The sequence below is a fragment of the Phycomyces blakesleeanus genome (genome assembly GCF_001638985.1).
Source record: "Phycomyces blakesleeanus NRRL 1555(-) unplaced genomic scaffold PHYBLscaffold_11, whole genome shotgun sequence".
Taxonomy (NCBI): domain Eukaryota; kingdom Fungi; phylum Mucoromycota; class Mucoromycetes; order Mucorales; family Phycomycetaceae; genus Phycomyces; species Phycomyces blakesleeanus.
The window spans coordinates 1462205-1482851 of record NW_017265144.1 but is presented as its reverse complement, the minus strand read 5'-3'; the positions used below and the strand labels follow the sequence as shown (position 1 = coordinate 1482851).

The following is a 20647-nucleotide window of genomic DNA, read 5'->3' as shown; positions in this document are numbered from 1 at the left end:
CATCATCATCATCTATGGCTGTCATTGTTATAATTACTATGATTATATTATTATTAGTTGCTTGCTTGAAACATATGAATCCATGTTGGCTCTCTTTTTTTTTTGGTTTCAATCAAGCACAAATAAAAATACAGGTTAAAGCACGTGTTGTAAAGTGACGTCAAGGCAGCTGCTTGAAAAGCAAAGAGGTTTGACCATCAATCTCTCTTTATTTCTTCTTCTTCTCCTTCTTCTTCTTCTTCTTTTGCTTTCTTTCTTTCTTCTACATATATACATTTAAATTATCAATAATATAGTTTATTACAAAGATGGCAAAGAAAACAAAGAATGCTATGACTCTTCACAAAGTGATTATGGTTGGATCCGGTGGTGTAGGAAAATCAGCCTTGACACTCCAATACATGTACGGTGACTTTGTAGAAGAATACGACCCAACCAAGGCAGATTGTACGTATACGTCAATACCAATACCAATACCAATACCAATACCAATATTCATCTATACATATACATATATATATTTATGTTTATATATATGTTTGAAGGAGAGAGAACGTGAAAATGAAAGAATGAAAGAAAATTGTATTGAAACAGAATTAATGACAGAAATTGAAACCTAAATTCTTTTCTCTTTCTATACTTTATTTTCTATACTCTATTTTTGACATTAGCCTACCGCAAGAAGATCATGTTGGATGGTCATGAATGCGACATTGACATTCTAGACACAGCCGGACAAGAAGAATATGCAGCTGTGAGTTTCTCTTCTTTTTTTTTTCTTTGTTCATATTTCTCTCCGCTCTGTTTCACCAAGATGAGCATCTACACTACAGACTACGCTGCACATTATACTACATATATGTATATTACATACACAAGCATAGGACGGGATAGAGGAGAAAGAATAGAAAGAGATACTCCTTTTTTATTTCATTTTATATCTCTATTTTACAAAGACGCGAATAAGTTTCTGATTTTTGCTATATTATTCTGAATATTATTTGTTCATTTTTATATGTATATATAATATAGATTCGCGACAATTACTATCGATCTGGTGAAGGATTTCTTTGTGTATTTTCAGTCTGTGAATACGAATCGTTTGAACATGCCCAAGAGTTTAGAGACCAGATTCTCCGTGTATTAGATGATGACACCGTAAGTGCGATTCGTTTGTAAATAGACATTAATATTAATATTAATATTGTTATTGTTATTAATATTTTGTAGATTCCATTTATCCTGGTAGGAAACAAGGTTGATTTGGAACATCTACGCAAAGTAACGACCGAAGAAGCCCAACAGCTTGCCCAGGAGTGGAATTGCAATTACATGGAAACATCAGCCAAGACACGATACAACGTAGAAAATGTCTATACAATGTTGATGCGACAAATAAGAGATCGCAAAGAACAAATGTCAATGACAGACTCAAGATCAAAGAAAGGAAAATGTATCATTCTATAGACAACTTGCAAAATAATAATTATAAAAAATAATAATAACAAGCACAACAATAATCACATTAACCGCAACAACAATAATATCATCTTCATTATCATTACCTTTTTTTACATGTATAGTCTTGTGTGTATGTGAGTGGGGCTGTGTCCTTGTTTATACATTTATATATAAAATGTATATATGATCAAAGGATTTCATTATACATATACATATATTTGTTGGTTTCATCTTATTGGTCTTTGGTGTAAAGATCTGCGAGTACAGGTGTCTGTTTAATTTGCTGTATATAATAGTCTGTGGTGTGGAATGCATTAGATGTATATGCGTATAGTATGGTTGTATCGATAGGCTGAAAACAGTCTAATGAATTCAAAGCCATAATTTTATATCTATAATACAAATTATATATAAATATATTTTTGAACTTCTTTATGAGGAGTTTATTAAATTTCTGTCATTAACACCAGAATAAGAACGCATAGAGAGGAAATGAAAGTAAGTGAAAAGAAATTAAAGAAGAAGAAGAAAAGAAGGAACATATATATATATTAAGTACTTTTGATCCCCCCCTTGCATACAAGCCCTAGGCTATTGTTATGATTATTATTATTATTATCATTATTTTAGTCTATATGAAATTTTAGCTGAAATAAATCCAAGTATTGGAAGCACCACAACCGTTCTTCTTCCATTACTTTCACTCTTTTCCATAGTACATTACATTATATATGTATATAGGCCGATAACATAGACATATAAGCTATATATTCTCATATACATTTTCATATACATTTTCATTTTTGCGTCATTTTGTGCCCTCGCACATTCATAGCCGTATCCGCGCTTTTCACTCAATGACAGGCAAGTAGATAAGAATTAACAAACAAAATGGCCTTTGGTACGGAACCAAATCAAATCAAATAATAAATCTCATTCATTCCTACACCTATTTCTTTCGCCTCATTTCCTTTTCTCTCTGTGTATTTTTTTTCTTTCCTAATTATTTATTCATTTATTTTTTATATATAAAATATAATATATATATATATATATATATATTATATATATAAAATAAATACATGTATACATATATACATACATATATCATTCTATATCAATTATCGTAGGCCTCAATTATCCAGATCAAATGGATTTATCTCAGACTACATTTGGCGAAAATGACCTTCCAGTCAACTTCTTAGAGACCTCAGACTTGTATACTCATGGCCACCCATTCTCTGACCTACTCCGTCCTCCAAAAAATTCACCGGACGCACCCGCCACAATCTATCAATACTGGGACACTGCCGGCTGTCCGATTCGGATGACCGATATCGAAGACATCTTTCTGGACTTTGCAAAGTACTTTGGATTCCAACGCGACAACAGACGCAACATGTATGACCACCTCTTGACAATGCTGGATTCACGGTCGGCTCGCATGACCCCAAGACAAGCCTTATTATCACTCCACGCAGACTACATTGGTGGAGAGCATGCCAATTACCGCAAGTGGTATTTTGCCTCCCAACTTGACCTTGACGACCGTCACAGTGTACCCACAACCCCAACCGGACAATTGATCGAAGAAGCCAAGCGAGAGTGGCGCCAGAGGATGGAGTCTCTGACGGACCACACACGAGTCTGCCACCTGGCCCTCTATCTTTTGATCTGGGGAGAGGCAGCCACCCTGCGGTACATGCCCGAACTGATCTGTTTTCTGTTCAAGGCGGCAGATGACTACCGTGTGGTCATCAATACTTCTCTAGTAAACCGGCTCAGACAAGTGGCCCCTGAAAGTTTTCTAGACACCATCATCACCCCGATCTACCAGTTTGCACGCGGCCAGTCGTACACACTTGTCCGTGGTGAGTGTATCCGTCGCGAAAGGGACCACAACCACATCATTGGCTACGACGACATAAACCAGCTCTTCTGGGATCGCAGGTCGATGGCCAGGTTGCGACTCAGAGACGGCCAGTTCCTCAAGGACATCGTACGCTACGAGCAGTTCCACGTACTGTCTCAAATCGAGTGGTCAAGTACATTCGAAAAGACGTTTTACGAAACCCGGTCGTCGCTCCACCTGCTCACAAACTTCTCGCGAATCTGGATCATCCACGCCGCCTCTTTTTGGTACTACATGGCCGCAAATGTCGATTTCGTCTACCTCTCAATGTCAGGAAACCGACACGATCTTGCGGTCAAGCTATCTGTGATCGGATTAGGAGGTCTGGTCGCCAGTCTGCTACTCATCATGGCCACCCTGGCAGAATTTGCATACTTACCTGCCACCGTCCAGACCACCAAGATCCTTGTGTCGCGTATCCTGGTCCTCATGGTTCTTTCGGCATGTCACGTCGGCGCATCTGTATACGTTATCCAGTTTAACAAGGTCGGTGGAATGGTTGGTTTGATTGTCGCCAGCTGCCAGTTGGGTCTAGGAGCCATTCTTTCGATCGTGCTTGCCATTGTCCCCTCGGCAAATCTATTTCGCCGTCAGCGTTCGAGCCACCCAATTGCATCCAAAACATTTACCGCCCATTTCCCAGGAATTCCAGGAGACGATCGGTGCCTTTCAATCCTGCTGTGGATTTGCATCTTCAGCAGCAAGTTCCTCGAAACTTATTTCTTTTTGGCCCTGTCTTTCAGGGATGCCCTGGGGGCCACAATCTCAGTGCGACTCGGCAGCTGTGCAAAGGACACACTCTTGGGTAACTCGGTCTGCAGAATAATGCCTATTCTCACCAGCACACTTTTATTTTCTGTTGAATTTCTCTTGTTCTTTCTCGACACCTATCTCTGGTATGTTGTCTGGAGTACACTCTTTTCGGTCTCACAGTCAATGCACCAGGGGCTCTCTGTAATGACCTCCTGGCGTACATTGTTTGGCCGCCTACCGCAGCAAATCATCCAAAAAGTCGTGGCAACCAAAGAGCTGGACACACTCCATCTACGTAAAATTGCATGCTCTCAGATGTGGAATGCAATCGTGATATCAATGTACCGAGAGCACCTACTGTCCATCAGTAACCTTCAGGCACTTTTGTATCAGGTTCAAACGACTCCAAATGCCAATGATGGAACCAATAACAGCATTAATAATACAAATGGAAAGGAAGCCAGGGAGCTCAAAGTGCCAGAATTCTTTGACCCAAAGGGTGCCACCGACAAGGAACAGTGCTTCCCTGGACAATCCGAGGCCGAGCGTCGGCTGTCATTCTTTGCCCAGAGTCTGTCAACTGACATCCCAAAACCTTGTTCGGTCCATGAGATGCCGGTCTTTACGGTCTTTACACCCCACTATGCCGAAAAGATGCTCTTGTCACTGCGCGAAATTATTCGTGAAGAAGACACAACCTCAAGGGTGACACTGCTAGAGTACCTCAAGAAGCTTCACCCAGCCGAGTGGGAAAACTTTGTAAAGGACACCAAGCTAATTGTCGAAGAAAGCGAAAACGAAACGTCGGATCGAGACGACCTGCCATTTTATTGTATTGGCTTCAAATCATCTGCACCAGAGTACACACTGCGTACCCGGCTTTGGGCATCCCAACGAGCACAGACTTTGTACCGCACTGTATGTGGATTTATGAATTATGCAAGAGCACTCAAGCTTCTCTATCGTATTGAGCACCCAGAAATACACGCCACTCGAAAACAGCAACAAGAGCAACAAAAAAGTAAAGATGACAATAATGATAATAACAAAAGTAGTAGTAATAAAAAGGAAGCAGATTCGAAATTAAATAAGAACGATTCTCAGTCCGAAGCATTACTGGATCAATTAGCCCACCAAAAGTTCCGTTTTCTGGTGGCCATGCAGAGATACGCCAAGTTTAATTCAGAAGAGGCTGAGAACTGCGAGTATTTGCTAAACACCTATCCACACCTCCAGATTGCTTATATTGATGAAGAAAAGCCCAAAGAGAAAGATCAGGAGCCGATTTATTACTCGGTCTTGATCGACGGCAATTGTGAGCGGTTGCCAGGTAACAAAAGACTACCGAGATACCGGGTCAGGCTACCCGGAAACCCTATCCTGGGTGATGGCAAGTCAGACAACCAGAACCACGCCCTGATCTTTTATCGAGGAGAATACTTACAGCTCGTGGACGCCAATCAAGACAATTATTTGGAAGAATGTATAAAGATCCGGAGTATCTTTAGAGAGTTTGAGCAAGAGGACGCTCCGGATGAAACAGAGGTGTATAGTTTACATTGCAGCAATCCGTCCAAGGCAAAACCTCCAGTGGCCATTGTTGGTGCACGAGAGTACATCTTTTCAGAGAATGTGGGGGTGTTGGGAGATATTGCGGCCGGAAAAGAGCAGACCTTTGGTACCCTGACGCAGCGGATCATGGCCAAGACAGGCGGAAGACTGCATTACGGACACCCGGATTTTCTAAATGCGGTGTTTATGACAACCCGTGGTGGAGTCAGCAAGGCTCAGCGGGGGCTTCATCTTAACGAGGATATTTATGCGGGCATGAATGCACTTTCAAGAGGTGGCAAGATCAAACATACGGAGTACCTGCAGTGTGGAAAGGGCCGTGATCTTGGGTTTTGCTCGATATTGAATTTCACGACAAAGATCGGCACTGGTATGGGCGAACAGCTCCTGTCGCGGGAGTACTATTACCTAGGTACACAATTGCCGGTCGATCGGTTCCTGATGTTTTATTACGGCCATCCAGGGTTTCATATGAACAACATTATGATCATATTTACAATCCAGGTGTTCTTGATCTGTATGATGTGTATTGGCGCCATGGCTGCTTCTCTTCCAACCGTGTGTCAGCTAGGCAAAGAGTGTTTCAATCTCCGACCGGTTACAGAGTGGATTCAGCGGTGTGTCTTGTCGGTGCTGATGGTCTTCTTTGTGTCCTTTTTACCGCTCTTTTTACAGGAATTGACTGAAAAGGGCACCTGGCGCAGTCTATGCCGTCTTTTCAAGCAATTTGTCTCGCTGTCTCCCTTGTTTGAAGTGTTTGTTACCCAAATATATGCCAATGCCGTGCTTTCCAATCTGAGCTTTGGTGGTGCACGCTACATAGCCACCGGCCGTGGATTTGCCACGGCACGATTGCCCTTCTCGGTTCTGTATTCTAGGTTTGCGAATCCGAGCATTTATTTTGGATCTCGGACGCTATCGACTCTTGTGTTTGTGACATTGACGATGTGGCTGCCGCACCTAGTCTACTTTTGGGTCACGGTTGGTTCTCTCATCATCTCGCCATTCGTATTCAACCCACACCAGTTTGTATTTGTGGACTTTATTACGGACTACAAGGCATTTCTGGGTTGGTTGTGTCGGAGTCAGGGGGATGAAAAGCAGCACAATCACGCTTGGATCACATTCTGCCGCGAGAGTCGGATGAGAGTTACGGGACAGAAGAATATTTCGGAAACAGCATCATCAACATCTTTATCATCATTGTCATCATTGTCTTTATCGTCACCGAATCCAAATCCAACACAAACACAAACACCAGTGCCAACACCAGTGCCAACACCAGTGCCAACACCAGTGCCAACACCAGTGCCAGTACCAGCAATAACAGCATCGACATCAATAACAACAAATGGCGCAATTGTTCCACGTGCAAGATTCTTGAGTATCTTTATGACTGAGATGGCTATGCCGCTTGTGCAGGCACTGGTTTGTCTGGTTTGCTACCTGTTTCTCAAGACACATGAGGTAATAAATGTTGGGAAGACGAACCACGAGATGGTTTGGACAGAGACAATGAAGCCTTGGGGTCTGTTGGGACCTTTGGTGGCAGCCACGGTGGTGCCGATTGTTTGGAATGTCGGTATTCTTCTGTTGTGTCAGTGCCTGTCGGTCTCACTTTCGGTGGTCGGATCGGTTCAGCATGGGGTTGGGATTGCGGCTCTGAGTCATGGCCTGGGACTTTTGGGATTTCTGATGGCGTTTGAATATGTCTGGTTCTATGAGCAATTCTCGCTTGCTCTGACTGTCATGAATATGTTGGTGGTGTTTTCGGTTCAAAGATTTTTGTTCAAGAGTATGTTGGCTCTTTTTTTGACTCGAGAACCTCAGCAATATGGAATTGACAAGACTTGGTGGACTGGTCGATGGTGGGGTAGTCAGGTAAGAAAGAATTGAAATAAAATTATGAACGGACCATTTGTGTAAAGTGTGGTGCAAAAAAAAAAACAAAAAAAAAATTATAATATGACAAGCATGTTTTAAATATTCTATTTTATTTATATAGCTTGGACGACATGCTGGCCGTGAATTCATTTGTAAGATCGTCGAGATGTCTGTGTTCACAACAGACTTTGTTCTGGGCCATTTGATCTTATTCGGACTGTTCCCTTTTACCCTGATTCCTTGGGTGGACCGCATTCATTCGATTATGTTGTTTTGGTTGAAGCCTTCGCATCAGATAAGATCTTCAGTTCTGTCTACCAAGCAGCGCCGTAAGCGGCGTGGAGTTGTGTTGCTGTACGGACCATTGTTTGTGCTGGTACTAGGAATATTTGTAGCCCTTATTGTCCTCCCACCGATATGTTTTCCCACCCTATTTCTAATCCAGAGGCCTTGAGAGATTAGTCTCTTCTTCATTTCTACCTATCTACTATATATATATATATATATTCTTCTTTAAATGCATAATATAAATCTTGTGTATATTATTTTCAAAGTTCATAATAAAAATAAAAATGAAGATAAATAACCATTCTTTGTTATCTTTGCCATTGTTGCCCTGAGGTGTTTTCGCTCAATTTACTATTACTGCTGTTATTACTGCTATTATGGTTTGATAAGGCTACGTAGTAATTGTACTCATATTGCTACTTTAAGTGTCTTGCAAAGTGTACAGCATTTGGGTAACAAAAAGGAGAATATAAAAGGTACATAATACAAATTTGGGTGCGGAAATATATTTCTTTCAGGAACAAAAAAGATAAATAGAGAGGGTGACTACCTATTCATTTTTGAAGATTACCATTTTTATCGAATATTTGAGTTTTAACTTCAAGAATTGAATCACAGAAACCCCTATTCAAATTTGAATTATGAAAAACGTACAAATATGGAGTGCTGTTTTATAATACAAATAGTGCTTAACTATACAGTACCATTTTTGGCCTATTCAAAATTGGGTTGAAAAATTACATCTTTTCCTTCAAAATCGAGCTCATTTATGAATAACAATCGAGTAAATTTGAAGCAATCCAAAATAGGATGTGCGGAATATTAAGAATTAAAACCCCATTTGGATGATTTTCATAAACATATTCAAAAATGAACAAGTAGTCACCCTCTCTAATAAGATAAATACCTGTCCCCCCCATTTTAGGCAAAATATAATCCGTGCGGTAAAAAAAAAAAAAGAAAAAATAAGAAAAAATATCCCAAGCGGTTATATTATTCTTTTTATAGAATATATGACATTTTTAGTCAGATTATGGTAACATTTATAAATTATAATAATATTGTTGTTGTTGTTGTTGTATCTTTGGTACCAAAAAAACAACAACAACAAGAAGCAAGCCATAACTTCTTTCTGTTGTTTTATAGCACAAGTTCATTAATAAGCCAAAGCCTACAACTCTTTGCAGACTATATATAGATATATAGATATATAGATTACATGAGATAGGAAATGTAACCGCTGAGGATGCTCTTATCATTAATATTATCATTACTCAGACTGCATTTTCTTTATATGGTTGTTTGATTTCTTTGATTGATAAAGAAATGATGTTTATTTGATGCAAAATTGCGTTATATATATTATTATTATTATTATTATTATTAAAAAAGATGTAATGACAAATGAAAGCAAATTATATAAAAATAAAAGAAAATAAAATAAAAGATGTTGATTGTGTCTATATCTACACTATAGAAATATTTGCAATGTGTGTGGCTAGTTTAGTTTCTTGGTTAGGGCGGGTATGCTAGATATGATTGTTTCTTGTTTCTTCTTTTTCTTGGATGATTGTGAGAGGACAGGGCAGGACATGGCGGGAAAGGGCAGAACAGGACGGAAAATGATAAGGTAGACCAGACCAAGACAGTGAGATTTGGAATTGGATTTTGTTTTAAGAGTTAAAGAGAACTTGACATTTGGTGGTGGTTTTATTTTGAGGGGTTGTAGAACAAGACATCATCTTTGCAGGCCTGGACATAACCATAGACAGAGACACCAACAATTGAGCAGTAGGCCAACTTCTTGCTAGCATCAAGAGGGCGAGTTGCGATACGGACAAGACGAGTGTACATTATGAAGAGGGAAGTAAGATATAGGTGATTTGGGTTTTGGTGTGTTTGTGGATGTGCAAAGTAAAGAAGAAGAATAATAGTAATAATTAGAAAATAGAGATCGACAATAAAAAATTTGGCTTTTATATGAATAAAAAAAAAAATAAAAATAAATAAAACGTGGTTGTAGCGGTGACTTAAAAAGACAAGAAAAATGACAACTGGATTCTGATAGGCAATGACTCAAGCCCGAAAAAATCATTTATTTTATTTATATACACAAGAAGGCTTTTTTTTTTCTTTTTCTTTTTTCTTCTTCTTTAACATTTTGGCTTAATATGAATTCCAAATATATATATAAAGTATTTATTAGTCAGGACCAATAGGATGCTTTATGGTGGGCACACGAAAAATGAGTTGTGGCGGTGGAACTGGAAAGTTAAAAGGGGGGGGGGGGGGGGTTTTTGTGAAGCACTTGAACCAACGTGATAATAACATGTCTATCCGATTTCCTTTCATTTGTTTCCATGGTTTATAAATTTAACTATTTATTTTATTTATATTATAATGTATATAAAAAGAGTTGGTTCCTCGGTTCAAACAATAATAATAACAATAATAGGAAAAGCATAAAATATATGGTCCCTCTATTAAAATTGATTTTATTTTATTGGGAATTATTAAAGGCCTTGCACAATTTGGTATTTAGGCAACCCGATAAGAACCAAGGTATATTTTGAGAAGAAATGATAATATATATATATATATATAGGGAGGGAGGAGGAAAGAATGTAAAGTATTAAACACAGCATGACAGATAGTAGTAGTAGTTAGTGAAAAAAAGTAAAATATCATAGAAGCCGGGAAAAAAATGCGCTCTTTAGCAGAAAACAGCTTCTAAAAAAGAATATATAACAAATAATAATAAAGCATGAAGGAATCGAGAATTAGGAATGGATTTCAGCAGGGATAAGAAAATGCAAAAAGAGGATTCTCTTTAGGACCTTGAACAATCCATTATGTGGCTTCAAGATATATAGAAATACCAGACCGAAATCGGTCATACTAGGCAACAGCTTCGGGAGGACACATATTGTTCGGGTTGATGGGGGACGGGGTGGGAGACGGAGGAGAGGGGTTCAGTGGATATTTCGGAACATAAGGAACGGGAAGGAGATCATCAGGAACATGTTCGTTCTTTGGGTGGTTTTTGTTAATGATAGAGATGGACTTGTTCTGAACAAAAAAAAATGTTTCAAATTCAGAATAATACTCAAGCTTCATCTGTCCACAATTAATTTATATTTTATTTTATTTTTTTTAAAAAAAAAAAAAAAGTCTACGAGTATTTGAAACATTCTGCTTATTTTTGGTAAAAAGTGGCAGATTTTCTTTTTAACAGCGTTGAATAGCTGCCACGTTTAGAATACTCTACTCCTGTTTTGGTAATATAAAACTGATTTTCTTTTTCTTGTTCTTTGAAAATAAAGACCTTGTTTTTAATCAAGAGAACCATCTTAATGCTGAATAAATAGTCAAGCGAACACTATTAGCATTAATTCATTTTCAATTGGAATTTATATCTGCCTTTGGTGCTAAAAACAGCCATTGTTTCTATAAAATATCATGTTTTGTTGGACCAATGTAAAGGTTGCTAGAGGTACCTCCAACAAAAAAACAAGGGCATAGATTATCGATATTTAAAATATTTGATTGGCTGAAATGGAAAATCATACAGAATCCCATAAATCGTATTTTACTGAAAGCCATATTATTTATATAAAAAATAAAAGAAGTATTTTTGTTTAATCCTATTGGATTATAAATATATTTAGTTACCGAAAAACACAAATACATTCGGCGCTATAATACCAGTCCTTTGGAATATATCCTTCCTACCGTATTTGGATAGAAATCTATTTATCTCAAATTTTATAAATAGAAGTTTCTTTTGAGTTTTTTGAGCTGTAGCATATCGCAACGTATGAAATGGTCTACATTGTTTGGCCAATTTAGCAATAAGTTGTGATTTTATACAACTCAACATATTTCACAGAATTTATAGGGAAGAAATAACAATACAAAATAAAAACAGAGAGAGAGAGAAAGGTATGTATTTCATGCTTTTTTCTTTATATATATCTTTAAAAATCTATTGAGAAATTGCTTTATCTTGTCTCTTTCACTTCTTTCCTCGTTGTCTTCATCTGGTTTCTTATATGTAGAGATTTTATTTGTCATGCAAAAATACCAGGCAATTTGTTTCATTCTTTTTTTTTTTTAGCGGAGAAACTTAACCGGCTCTGGCCAATAGAAAGATCAAATCTTCTTTCTCGCTCTCTTACCCACTCACTCACTTTTTCTTTTCTTTTCTTTTTTTTTTTTTTACAAAAAGTAAATCATTTGTCCAAAATAGGGTTATTATTTCCCTCTTTGTAATTGATCATTTTATATTTTATTTTATTTTATTTTACATTTATTATTCTCACTTTCTTATTTTATTTTATTTTATTTTAAAACATGCTATTTAGTAAACCTACAGAATCAAGTGCTGTACGCTCATTCCAACTAGCAATCAGTTCAGGAAGTCATGAGCGACAAGTAGCATTCGGACCTGGGTCCATTTTGAATGGTGAAGAACAAAATAAAATAAAATAAAGAACATGTTCCTTACTATATTATCTTTTTTATTGTTACTGTTATCCTTTTTGCCTTGTTTTGTATTTTATTGTATTGTATTGTATTGTGTGGTTGGTTGGTTATTAGGATCTGTACTGTTGACTTTGGATAGACCTATCCAAGCATATAATATTCGAGTGACATTTAAGTGTGAAGCAAGGGACGACTCAAAGACCAAATCAACCCTATTTTCCGTATATGAATATGTTTGGGGCAAAGCACGCACAGGCAAGTGTATATGATTATTTATTTATTTATATATGTATGTATGTATGTGGATCACAAAATTAATCAAATATGTATGTATGTATGTAATTTTATTTTATTTTTAAATAAAATCTATATTAGATGGTCAGCGTGCAGAATTACCTATAGGAAGTTCAATGTATCTTTTTGCAATCAAATTGCCACACATAAACTATCCTCCGTCAATGCACGACACACGCATTGGCCATTATATTGATTATATACTGCAAGGGTCTCTGGAGTGCAACCAAGAAGCACCTTTTGGCACAGACACCTTACCTGTGTCTGTGCTTTACCTCCCTTTAATAAGCTCCGGGCAGTTGGACGAGAACCAGATGCCGTCCCAGCCAGCCAAGAGATCCCAGACCTTTGACAAAGCAGGTTCCCATGTGGAGATGACAGCGGAATTGATAAAATCTGCCTATTGTCCAGGTAAATGATTTATTAACGATCATAATCGATAATAAGATTAGTATTTATGATTCAAAAGTAACAGCAAAAAAAAATGATGCTAACATTTAAATATATATATATATATATAAATGAATAATTTTTATAGGTGACATGTGTACAATTAAACTCACTACATCTAATCAGTCAGAACACAAGATAACCACAATCCAGCTCACTCTCGTCTCAATTGCCACTACATCGATCCTGCCGACGTTTGCGTCAGATGCTCCCATACTCAACTCCCTCCGCCAGAAGCACCACACCCTGCACTCCGAAACGTTCTTTGTCTCGATCCCAAAGCACAGCCAGGACCGACAATCGATCATTCAGTTCATGATTCCTTCAAACTGTGTTCCTTCGACCGAGAACCATGTTGGAAAATATCTCGAGATAGCCTACGAAATAACCCTAACATTACCATTGGCTACACCAGGTAGCACATGGTCTTTCCCGTTTGTCGTCGGCAGCTCTTCTCCATCCCCAACCATACAGCTTCCCTTGTTGATAGCCACCGTTCCAGACTCTTATCTCACTCGGTCTACAGTACCAAGCCTGGCCATGCCTACCGCAACCGACGATGACAACGAGTTGCCACATTTCATCAGGGCTGCAGAGTCGCCACTTCCAAGTCCACATTCAGATCGGTCCTCATTTTGGGATTCAGGGAGTCCGGTGGATAGAACAGAAGTGGGGGTATTAGGGTCAGGATATGGGTCAGCTGGAGGAGAAGGAGAAGAAGGAGTAAGAGGAGTAGGAGTAGGAGTAGGAGCAGGAGCAGGAGGAAGTGCAAGTAGAAGTGGTGGAGGCTCGCTAAGATCCGACGAGGAGGTTATTCTGGAGTCATCTAGTGCGCAGCAGGACGCAAGTGGGCATTTGATGGTCCCCTTTATGACAGAGAGTGAACTCAAGGGATCTCGCAGACGGTCTTCAGGATCAGTTGCTTCTGTTATCAATGAGTCTGTGGATTATACCGAGCTACTAGATCAGGACGGGGGACTTGTGGTTCAATAGGCGCCAAAAAAAAAGATAATTAAATGCGAGTTATATTATTATAGGTTTATTCAAAATATAAAAAAAAAACAAAAAAACAAAAAAAGAGAAAATTCTCTACTACACACACACACAGACACAGACACTGACACTGACACAGACACAGGTGCTGTGTAGTAATATTCCAGTATATATATATATAAAAATCATTCAGATTGTTGATAATCTTGTTCTGGACTTTCTACAGACTGTAACCATTTTCCGAGCAAGACTGATACATCCCGGAGAACAAAGCCAGCTGTGATAAGGCCAAGGAGTGTGCATATTCTGCGCAGTCTTTCTAGGGCCTTTTCAATCACCCTTGTCTGTGTTTGACTTGAATAATGATTATACCATTGTTCTACACATGATTCAAACATTTGTAAATAAACAAATACATATAATAGTAAAACAAAAAAAACAGGGAGATCAGGTTTGATTTGGTTTGATTTGGTTTGGTTAGTCTTTTCTTTTTAGTCAATGTACAAGTAGTGCTCGGACTTACCTAGGATGTGCATCTTGTCAAATAGGCGAGTAAGGGATGCAATATAGACTTGGTATTGGGTTTCTCTAATAGGACCAGTAATTTATTGTCATTCTTCTAATTATAATTTTCTGTATCTGGGTAACTTACGATGATGTTAGACTAAAAGTATCATTGACTTTTGCCATTGATCTACTGAGCCGATGACTACTCCAGGACACAATCGATTGGCGCTTACGAGTCTTTGAAGTCTCGCCACACTCCTTTTTGGCCTTTTCTCTGAGCTTCTTGGGAAGTTTTGCCTGAAGGATCTTAAGCCATTCCTCGAGTGCGCCCAACAGACGTACGCTTTGAGTGGGATTCGAATGATCCGAGACTGCCTCGAGCCGAGTAAGGTTCCAGAACAGGGTTTCACAGGTGGCGATCTTTGTGTCAAGAGAAGAGAGCCGGACATTGGGCTGTGTCCAGATTGCCTTTGGTAGAAATAGCTTTTCGCTAATAAATTCTCCGTGAAGGATACTCTTTTCGAGTGCAAACATCAATTTGAGGTCTTTGCAGGTTTCTGAGATGGAAATCGATGTTGACATTGAGGTTGACATTGACATGGACCTTGATGTGGAAGTGGAAGTTGTGGAAGTAGTTGTTGTGGTCGCTGTGGTTGTGGTGGGTTGCGGACTGATTGGAGGCTGACTTATAGATCCCTGACGAGCCCATCTTGTCTGAACAAGGTCTACTAGTGGCAATATTGGTTGTTCTGACTGAGCCAAAGGTTCTGCTGTTGTATTCTGTTGATTTGGCTGGTCATCTTCCGGAAGTGTTACCCAACTCAATCGGTTTTCATCAGATGTTGGACCAATTGCTGTTTGTAATAACTCGAGGCGAGCGAGATATAAGTCATACTATATATAAATAATATTTATTTTTGTGTGCGTATTTGTATGTATGTATGTATTTAATAATGGCGCATATATATATATATATATATATTTGTAGCACATTTAAAGACTTGCAAAAAAAAATTATGCTAAATCAAACACAAAATGCGCAAATTATACAAATTACGTAAATTACACAAAATATTACAAATATCTCTTACTCACAATTATCTGAAGTCGTGCACGGTCACGGTCACCACTGACTGTTGGCAATACACAGACAAGGAGGGCAAGTGCCTCAATGTAAGCATCCCTTGCACCATTGACTTCACCAGCAGCATCACATTGAACAGCAAAACATGCTTTTTCGAGTGCATTCTTGAGAATTTCCTTTGCAATCGAGGTTGTCAATGACACATTGGGATCTGTGTCTGGTAAAATCGCAGGCAGGGACATTATTCTTTCTTTCTGTTTCTCTTTTTATTATTATTATTATTTTCACAAGAAGAAGTTCATTCAATGTTGTAATCTACAACTTTCTTTTTTCTTTCTTTCTTTCTTCTTCTTCTTCTATTTACTAAAGGGGTGGGAGTCCTGACTTTATTTATTTATTTTATCTCCTCCTCCTCCTCCTCTTTTGCCTCTTCCCCTCCCCCCTCCCCCTTTTAAGTTGTTTCTATTGTTGTTGTAGTTATTGCTGTTGCTGTTGCTGTTGCTGTTGCTGTTGCTGTTGTTTTATTTTCTTTCATAGTTGTAATAATTCTCTTATTATAAACATGCACGATTTCTTTTTATTTTTATTGTATATCAAATTATTATTTTCATGTCTTTGTAGTGCATGTGTATATATTATGTTTATGATGTGAATGTAGTGTAGTGTAGTGTAGTGTAGTGTATACAAAATATGTTCAAAGAAATATATAAATAAAAATATAGAGAGTGTGAGTGTGTGAGAGAAAAGCTCCCTTGTTTCTAATGCAGGAAATTTTAAGGGGAAGCACAGTAGATCCAACCCCTCTTCCTCTTCACTCTTGTGCCGTATAGATGTATATATGTGTATATATATATTCATTACTCAAGACAAGATATCTTTTTTTGGATTGACTTTTGGTGGTCTTCAGGGTTCTGGTGATACAATGCATTATATGTAGGGCCATGGACAACACTTGGCAATGTAATATATTATATGCGCAATAGTATATATATATTTGTGCTTGTGAATATTACATATAAAAGTAAATGTCCTAGTGTATTCAATGGTTTATAGAGTGATATGATATATATATATATATATATATATTCGATTATAAAAGAAAAAGAAGGGGGTGGCTATAGGCTATTCAAATTCATTAGATCTAATAGACATAGACTGTTTAGTCAATAAATGTATGTATATCTTGCCTACTTGCCTACATATCCATATAACTTGCTTGTATGTGCATGTGCGTGTGCGTGTGCGTGTGTTTGTAGTGTGTTTGTAGTGTGCGTATTGGAAATAAGACTGACATGACAGACACAGGATGACTACAGCTGTTTCGCTGTTCGTCATGATGAAAGGAATGAAATCCTTGACCAAAAAATTAAAATAAAAAGCATATTAGTAGCAACCTAAACTAACTCATCAATCTCATGATAAAACCTTGGGACTAAACTAGATTTTATTTTTTGCTTTACTTTGCTGTGCGTTAGTTAATATATATATACATTTTTAAATAACCATAAATAACATATGGTTATGGTACTGATTGTATATTAACCTTTATTAATATTCATTACTATTCATAAAAGTCAATTGTCATTTATTACAACAACACATTTTAGATATCTTTCTTTATCTGTATTTTGATTTTTGATTTTAGGGATTGTTTACGGATTAGACTTAGGGATCTATAAAAGTAAAATGTAAAATGTAAAATGTAAAATGTATATATGTATATATGTATATATGTATATATGTATATATGTATACACACAAGCACACATCTTGCATGGTTCTGCAGTCTATACACACACATACATAATATCCGTTTTATACAGAAATACAAAGCATGAATTTTTTTGTTTAAGAAAGAATATCGATTTTCTTAGCATCTTCTTTAAAGCAACCCTAATGGAATACATAATCTTGTACTAGCTCTATACTTTTGTCCATATTGAATCAATATAAAAGCTCACTCTATATTTCTGCTTCTTAAGCCTTTTCTCTATTTTACACACACAAATTCATACACTTTTATATATCTTTTTATCTAATGACTAACAAGTCTTGTTATGGAAATCTAAATAGAAATAAATAAATAAAGCAAAGCAAAGCAAAGAGAAAAAAAAGAGGGGTTAGGAGGCAAAATAAGATACTGACTGAGCCTTTTTTCTTATTTCTTATTCTTATTCTTACTCGTCATTCCCTTTATTCAGTTTAAGCTTTTTTTTTTGTTCTTGACTTGTTGTATTTTTTGCTTCCTTTTCTTTTCTTTTCTCTTTTTTGCTTCTTCCTCTTCTTCCTCTTCTTTTCTTATCTATATATCTTTCTGCATAGACAGGAAGCAAGGCCAAGGTATTTCTCTCTCTCTTGTTCAAGCAAAAGAAGAACCGAAACATATCCGTAATAAACTCTTGGCCTTATTTTATTTTATTTACAAAGAAAGAAAAGACTATCCCACAACATCTACAGCCACAAAACAAACCCCCCCTCTCAAATTCATAACCTATTGCGCGCGCAAAGGAACAGACACAACACATACATTTACACGCTCAAAAACAACAACTGTTCACAGCACCAAAGCACTAGCCTTGTCCAGTACATCTAAATAAGAATACACACATATCAGCACTCATATTCACAAGCACTATACTACATCACATTGCAAACAAAACACACACTATACCCATTGCTGTTATTATTATCATCATTATTATTATTCCTTAATAATACTATTATCAATCTTTTGGAGAGTTTGATTCTGCCCGTAAGTATACTCAGCAAACCTTGACAGATATACATTATACTATCACTATTAGTATTAGTATTAGTATTCATACATATATATACATATATATATATATAAAGATTCAATATAATAGACAAAAAATAGCAATAGCAAGAGATAGATATATAGATAGATAGATAGAGCGTTAAAAGGGGTGTGATATATACATGGAACAGAAAAGAACAGAAGAGAATAGAATAGTAAAACCAAAAAAAAACAAAGGGATAATTAGAGATGCCTGCATAGTATACCTTTTTCTTTCTTATGGTGTCTGTGCTCTACAGTTCTCAATCATATAACGCGACTATCATTGTTCTATCCTATTCCTTTCTCTTCTTATTACCAGTCTTTTTAATTTCATTATCTTTCTCTCTCTCTCTTTAGGATCCTCTACACTCTCAATAATGCCCCCATCTTCCAGCCCGCCATACATTTATGGCCAGCCTGCCATATCACCACCCACACAAAGCTCAAACTACACTTACGGTCAGCCAACCAGACCTCTCGATAGTCAGCCTAGACCTGGAGCCACAAGTGCATCTTATTATGCAGGGAGCGGAACCTTGTCTTCCGGTCCGACCCAATTCACAGGTTGGCACGACGAAAGTGGCTGGAATCTCAATAATACCAGCGATCCAAAGCAACAACAGCAACAACAACAGCAACAGCAACAACAACAACAACATCATCAACATCAACATCAACATCAACATCAACATCAACAGCAACAGCAACAGCAACAACATCATCAACATCAGCACCAACAACAACATCAACCACAACATCATCAACCACAGCACCAACCACAACATCAACCACACCAACCACACCAGCAAACACATCAGACACATCAACAACCACAGCACCATCAACAGCAGCAGCAATCCAATGGTCTGCTGGCTCAGCGCACTGAAAGAGCAAATCTACTCATGACATCTACACCAAATGCTCTATCCACAATCCCACCCCAGAGTGTCCAGTCTCCATCCTACCTGACCCCACGTGCCCTTCCATACCATCCGTACATCTCTGCCCAGCAAAAGCAGCAGCATCAATCATACACCAGCACCTACACCTACACCACATCTGCATTTCCAGGTTACCCAAGACCAAGTTTTGGCCAACGCAAACTCACGACCACTCTTTGGGAAGATGAGAGTACTTTGTGCTACCAAGTAGATGCCAATGGTCTCTGCGTAGCCAGACGTCAAGGTAAATACATATACACACATATATGCAGGCTTGCATACCTGCATACATATAGAGATACAGAGATAGATAAAAAAGAAAGATAACTGAATAGAAAGATCAATATCAATATGTATATAATACGTTTATCAATGAGTCCACCTAGAACACCAGCTACTCAATAAATCATACTACTTACTGATTCTCATAAATTGGGTCTGTACATAGATAATGACATGATCAATGGCACTAAGCTTCTTAATGTTGCTGGCATGTCTCGAGGTAAACGCGACGGAATCCTCAAGAATGAGAAAGGTCGAGTGGTCGTCAAAGTGGGCGCAATGCATCTCAAGGGTGTTTGGTAAGGTTTTCTTTATTTATTATTTGTTGTTGTTTTTATTTTTATTATTATTATTAATATATCCATATGATAACTAATTACTATTCTTATTCTTATTATTTTATTTTATTTTATATTATAGGATCACGTTTGCTAGAGCAAAAGCATTAGCATCTCAATTCAAGATCTACGACCTTCTCTATCCTTTGTTTGTGGATGATCCCAGTGCTCTTCTTTATCCGGCATCTCTTCATACTAGCCATGTCCCAAGCTCTCCAAATACAATTACCGGTAGCTCATTGCAACAAATGGTACCCATGTCTCGAGGTAAGAAATAAGCAATCAATTAAAGAATCTATATCGATCTATTTCTGTTTGATAGGCCATCACAGACCTCTTAGTTTTCCGGGTCAACTTCAAGACACCAAGAATGAACTATCTGCTAGTGAAGCAAGCTATTTAACCCCTAATGATTATCGCGTGAGCCAGTCCCCTGGAAACAGCGCCAATAATAGCAATAATAGCAACACTTGTGGAGCTAACGGAACAAGTTCTGGTGGCGGCAGTGCTGCTAATATTACTACATCTACCAACACTTCCGCTGCTGCGGCGGCGGCGGCGGCGGCGGCTACTTCTACCGCTACTGCTGCTGGCACTGCTTCT

The 20647-nt window shown here is 37.8% G+C and overlaps 6 protein-coding genes across 6 annotated transcripts; 3 read left to right on the top strand and 3 right to left on the bottom strand.

Annotated features, from left to right (window-relative positions):
* Positions 1-286: 286 nt before the first annotated feature.
* Positions 287-1533, top strand: PHYBLDRAFT_74696 (hypothetical protein). The gene is made up of 4 exons (XM_018443031.1): positions 287-447; positions 672-754; positions 1033-1158; positions 1231-1533. Exons 1-4 carry the CDS (start codon positions 309-311, stop codon positions 1465-1467), a joined length of 585 nt encoding a protein of 194 aa, XP_018291602.1. The 5' UTR covers positions 287-308; the 3' UTR covers positions 1468-1533.
* A 1078-nt stretch (positions 1534-2611) lies between these two features.
* PHYBLDRAFT_112938 (beta 1,3 glucan synthase) lies at positions 2612-8036 on the top strand (the record flags this gene model as incomplete). Its single annotated transcript, XM_018428317.1, has 5 exons — positions 2612-5147; positions 5238-6903; positions 7075-7174; positions 7211-7579; positions 7704-8036. 5 exons carry the CDS (start codon positions 2612-2614, stop codon positions 8034-8036), a joined length of 5004 nt encoding a protein of 1667 aa, XP_018291601.1.
* A 1332-nt stretch (positions 8037-9368) lies between these two features.
* On the bottom strand, positions 9369-9775 carry PHYBLDRAFT_181579 (hypothetical protein; the record flags this gene model as incomplete). The annotated part of the gene is made up of 2 exons (XM_018438496.1): positions 9608-9775; positions 9369-9560 (listed from the first exon to the last, which is right to left on the bottom strand). Exons 1-2 carry the CDS (start codon positions 9722-9724, stop codon positions 9369-9371), a joined length of 309 nt encoding a protein of 102 aa, XP_018291600.1. The 5' UTR covers positions 9725-9775.
* A 993-nt stretch (positions 9776-10768) lies between these two features.
* Positions 10769-11061, bottom strand: PHYBLDRAFT_145952 (hypothetical protein; the record flags this gene model as incomplete). The annotated part of the gene is made up of 2 exons (XM_018431564.1): positions 10769-10939; positions 11047-11061. The coding sequence occupies 2 exons, from the start codon at positions 11059-11061 to the stop codon at positions 10769-10771; spliced, it is 186 nt and encodes a 61-aa protein (XP_018291599.1).
* Positions 11062-13859: 2798 nt separating this feature from the next.
* Positions 13860-15925, bottom strand: PHYBLDRAFT_77501 (hypothetical protein; the record flags this gene model as incomplete). The annotated part of the gene is made up of 4 exons (XM_018443263.1): positions 13860-14471; positions 14616-14680; positions 14745-15493; positions 15695-15925. 4 exons carry the CDS (start codon positions 15923-15925, stop codon positions 14278-14280), a joined length of 1239 nt encoding a protein of 412 aa, XP_018291598.1. The 3' UTR covers positions 13860-14277.
* Positions 15926-19583: 3658 nt separating this feature from the next.
* PHYBLDRAFT_14160 (apses-type HTH transcription regulator) lies at positions 19584-19994 on the top strand (the record flags this gene model as incomplete). Its single annotated transcript, XM_018430624.1, has 2 exons — positions 19584-19668; positions 19873-19994. Coding segments are annotated over 2 exons (207 nt in total), but the record flags the coding sequence as incomplete, so codon positions are not given.
* Positions 19995-20647: the final 653 nt, after the last annotated feature.